At 44.5% G+C, this 3,814-nt stretch overlaps 1 protein-coding gene across 1 annotated transcript in view; it reads right to left on the reverse strand.

The window, feature by feature from the left end:
- T265_09443 (hypothetical protein) overlaps positions 1 to 2,941 on the reverse strand; it is a gene marked incomplete at both ends in the record, with an annotated part of 10,173 nt that extends 7,232 nt beyond the window's left edge. The window contains one exon of the mRNA XM_009175510.1: positions 2,491 to 2,941. Within this exon, the coding sequence (XP_009173774.1) occupies positions 2,491 to 2,547 (57 nt within the window). The remainder of the gene's footprint in view (positions 1 to 2,490) is intronic.
- Positions 2,942 to 3,814: the final 873 nt, after the last annotated feature.

The following is a 3,814-nucleotide window of genomic DNA, read 5'->3' on the forward strand; positions in this document are numbered from 1 at the left end:
TCCCCGCCCATTATATATATATATATATATATATATATATATATTCCTCCGCCTTCACGTCACTGAACGATAATTTTCCGCAATGCGTCCTATATGAATCGAAGGGCTGTCCCCCTATAGGATGGGGGCCTAAACTCAGACAGGCCTGGGTAGATCACGACATCTCTGCTGTCAGGTTTATTTCGGAGGGAAAACATACCTAACTTTCGACGGATATACCCATTCGTATATCTGTTTGGTTTTCACAAGAGACTCACTTATATCCCTCGTTTCTGCTATTCTTCAACTGAATGTGATGCACAAAGGCTACCTTGTGTTTCATATTCGAGATATGGCAGCACATCTTCATAAAGGAAACCACTCACAGGGTTGCAGAAAACTCTCCGACAGTCAGTGACCGCTTTCGCCCTTCTTGGGACTAACCACGCATACGCAGTTCCCGAGTTTCCATCAACTTTATGTTTTACTTGAACTTAAATTGGATATTCAGCTGGGTCCCCCGTGAAAACCAAACTGATATGCAAGTAAGCGCAGTTGCCGGAATCTATCCAATTTAGGTTCAAGTAAAGCACAAGGTTGAGGGAATCTTGGTGACTTGGCCTACCTGACAAGCCCCAATAAGGGCGAAGCCGGTCGTGAACTATCGGAGAGTTTTCAGTAACCTCGTGAGTAGTTTCATTTATGAAAATAACCAACTTTGTTCTTCTGGACAGTGAACTCGTAAATAGTTTCTCTTTTGATGTAGAGAAAGTGGCCAGACACTACATCCTCGAACGTGTTCCGCATGTGTCCAGAATTGTCAGCTGCGGTACTTGTCAACAAAACGATGAACGAGTCAAGCATTGTTTTCAGGACCTTTAACTGTCCGCTATCAACGAGGTCAGTGTACGACAAACTCTTGCTTCTGCAGAAGCTCTGGAATCACAGAACTCCCCGACTATTCATCTTCAACGGATTAAAGAATACTGACCCTTTTGTGAAACTGGCTGTAAAGATGAACTACGAAAGCCCGGTTTATGAACAGGGAGTACGAAGTGGACTCGGGATATTCGCCTTGAAAACTCCACAGCAGCCGACTTCACTGTTCAACCTAATTCCCTTCATATTACTAAACCCTACGTGGGATCTGGAAATATCGTTGTGTGGTGTTTTGCAAATAGATTCCGCTGCGGAACTTCCGTTCTTATCACTGTCCATATCCATATCAGCAATATCTCAGAATAAGACCTGGTTCTGCGCTTGTGGATGAAAAAACCACCTGTGTTTCGTAAAATGAGAATCGTTCAGATAGAGGGCCAGGTATATCAATAATAGTGTGACTTCTGTGATCCCATTCGCTGGAAGAAAATGGTTCGATCACTTTCTTTCATGACAAAGCTGGTAGTACATGGGACCGATGGACTCATTTCCACAAGCACGTGGTGGGCACTACTATATGGGGACAAATCGCTAACACACGACCATGTCACCTCCCTCGCTTTTCTCGGAACCTCTCATCTATCATAATTACTCCGTGTAGAGTATGACAACTCTCGCAACATCACGTGTACTTGAAGGAGAATGGTGGCTGCCACAGGAACCATGGGCCAGATGATTCCAAACTAAGACATACAACTTTGTCTTCGTTTTGATAAAGTGTTGTTTGCGCCAGTTCAGTGTCATGGTATGGTAGTAGCTCGCATGTTTCCACCAACGACAGCTGTCATTCTTTCTACACATTAAACATTCACACACCTCAAAAACCATTGCGTATTCCAGTGAGGGAGGCGGTCAGATAACAAGTTTGAATGTCCCATCCTCGCTTAACTGATGCCAAAATACCGAGCACCACAACCGTTAGCAAGAACCCAATGTAATTCAGTCGGAGAAACAGATGCTGCCGATGAAATACTGGACACGATGCCTTGTAATGTGTTGAAATATTGGTAGCTTGGGTGAGTTTATTGGTTGTTGACCAGGTGGCTGTTGATCTGTTCGCCGAGCTTGGCAATTGGCTTGCAAACGCCTCGTCACCATACGAGGAGACATCATCAGTGTGCAGTTGGGTTGGCAGGGTATGCCTATCAAAATTACGCTAGCACTCATCTACAACACCCAATTAGAGGGTTACACGGGTCATATCCTGAAAAACCAGGCTAACAACAGTCACCAGATGCTTAGCTCGCTTCGCGATATCCCTCTGCAAGGTTACATACTGGTCACACTTCCGTTTGCATCAAGCTGTGTTTAGTGCACATAAACCTCTGAAAGCCAAAGTGTGCGACACTTAACGAAATGGGGACTGCAAAGCACCTAAACCCAGTAGTATTGTAAAGGACCACAGGAGATGGTGAAAACCAAAAACATAAGGTTTGTATCGCAAAGCGAAAGGATCCGATCGATCCTTCCTGGTTCAAATAGTTAGTGAAAATAGGGAGGAAGCGTTGGCCAAGAATATCAAGCATTGCAGATAATAAAGACAAACGTAGATACTTTGCAAAAAGAACCTACCTCAGTGGCTCCAAAAGCCTGTAACTCTCGAGAAAAATGCAAATAAATGCTGACCATGATTTTCGACCGATCATTGGGCACAGTGTGCAGTCGATAAACGGCGCCGTCAAAATCGGAAACCGTGTGGTCAAATTTTTCATGCTTCAAGCTGGCGATTAGATTAATGAGTAATCAAAGCCAAACGACCTACCCTTGAAGGGCGTTTTCGAACCTCACCAACAAAAGTTCCTCAACTGCGCGATTGTGAATTTCGAGAAAAAGCATTCTCAGTCAGTAGACTGCGTGACTAAATAACCAGTTATTCAGGATTGCAGTTGTCCATTGTGGCCAAAGCCTCTGAAATGTATAAAATACATTTGAAAGACCACAAATACTTGTGTCCTTGGCCACTAATTGCATAAAGATGGTGTAATGCTAAATAGATGACAACGTAAATAAATATCAGGTTAGCTAGGTGTTGTGGCTTTCTGACGGTAGTTCAGCTTCTGTCACCAACAGTGGATTGATCCATCCCAACTGGGTGCCAGCATATACTACTGATGGGACCTGGGAATAATGTTTGCGGTTAAAAGCGCCACCTCACAGCCAATCGAGAGTTGGGAGAGAAACTAATAAGCTGCTATAGCGTCTCCATTTATTAGCATCAACTATGTAAACGACGTCCAGAATAGCTCATAAATACGCCTGGGAACATTGAGTCACTCGAAATCTGTGCAAATAATTTCTTCACTTTCGGGCCCAACTGTTTGCAACTCCATTTCACAACAAATAACTGCATCCAAACGCGCTCTGCCATTCACCGGCAGTACGATGGCCCGGTTTGACTCACTTTTATAACGATTGAGACAATTGAGTGGTCAATTCAGTATATATAACTACTCCTACTTTACCGAAACCGGAGTGGTGGGGTAAATCAACTTGACAAATGCTACTGGTAGCCCCCAGATAAGGCGACTAGGTTCCTATAGACTGGGATGTAACTCCAAATCCAGAAAAATCCATATACCCCGTGTAGCCATCGCGATAGGACAGGATTGCCCGTCTCTGCGAATGAGGGAGGTTACTGACCTACCTTCAGTCTGTTACACTGGGTAAGTGAATGGAGACAGGTTCAAATCAGTTTCCTGGTCCCTTGTGTAGTGTGTAAATGTGAGCCTTAAATGAAGTTGGGCTACACGTAACCTGTGTGGCAACCACCTTAGTTGGATTACTGTTACTTCCCGCTCTGACGGTTCTGCCCGACCTAAAGCTGCCACCTTGAAGTGGTGGTCGGGCTTCAGTGCTGCAATGATCCCGCGGGCTACACTGGCTGGAACTTCGTTCC

The sequence above is a fragment of the Opisthorchis viverrini genome (genome assembly GCF_000715545.1).
Source record: "Opisthorchis viverrini unplaced genomic scaffold opera_v5_281, whole genome shotgun sequence".
NCBI lineage: Eukaryota > Metazoa > Platyhelminthes > Trematoda > Opisthorchiida > Opisthorchiidae > Opisthorchis > Opisthorchis viverrini.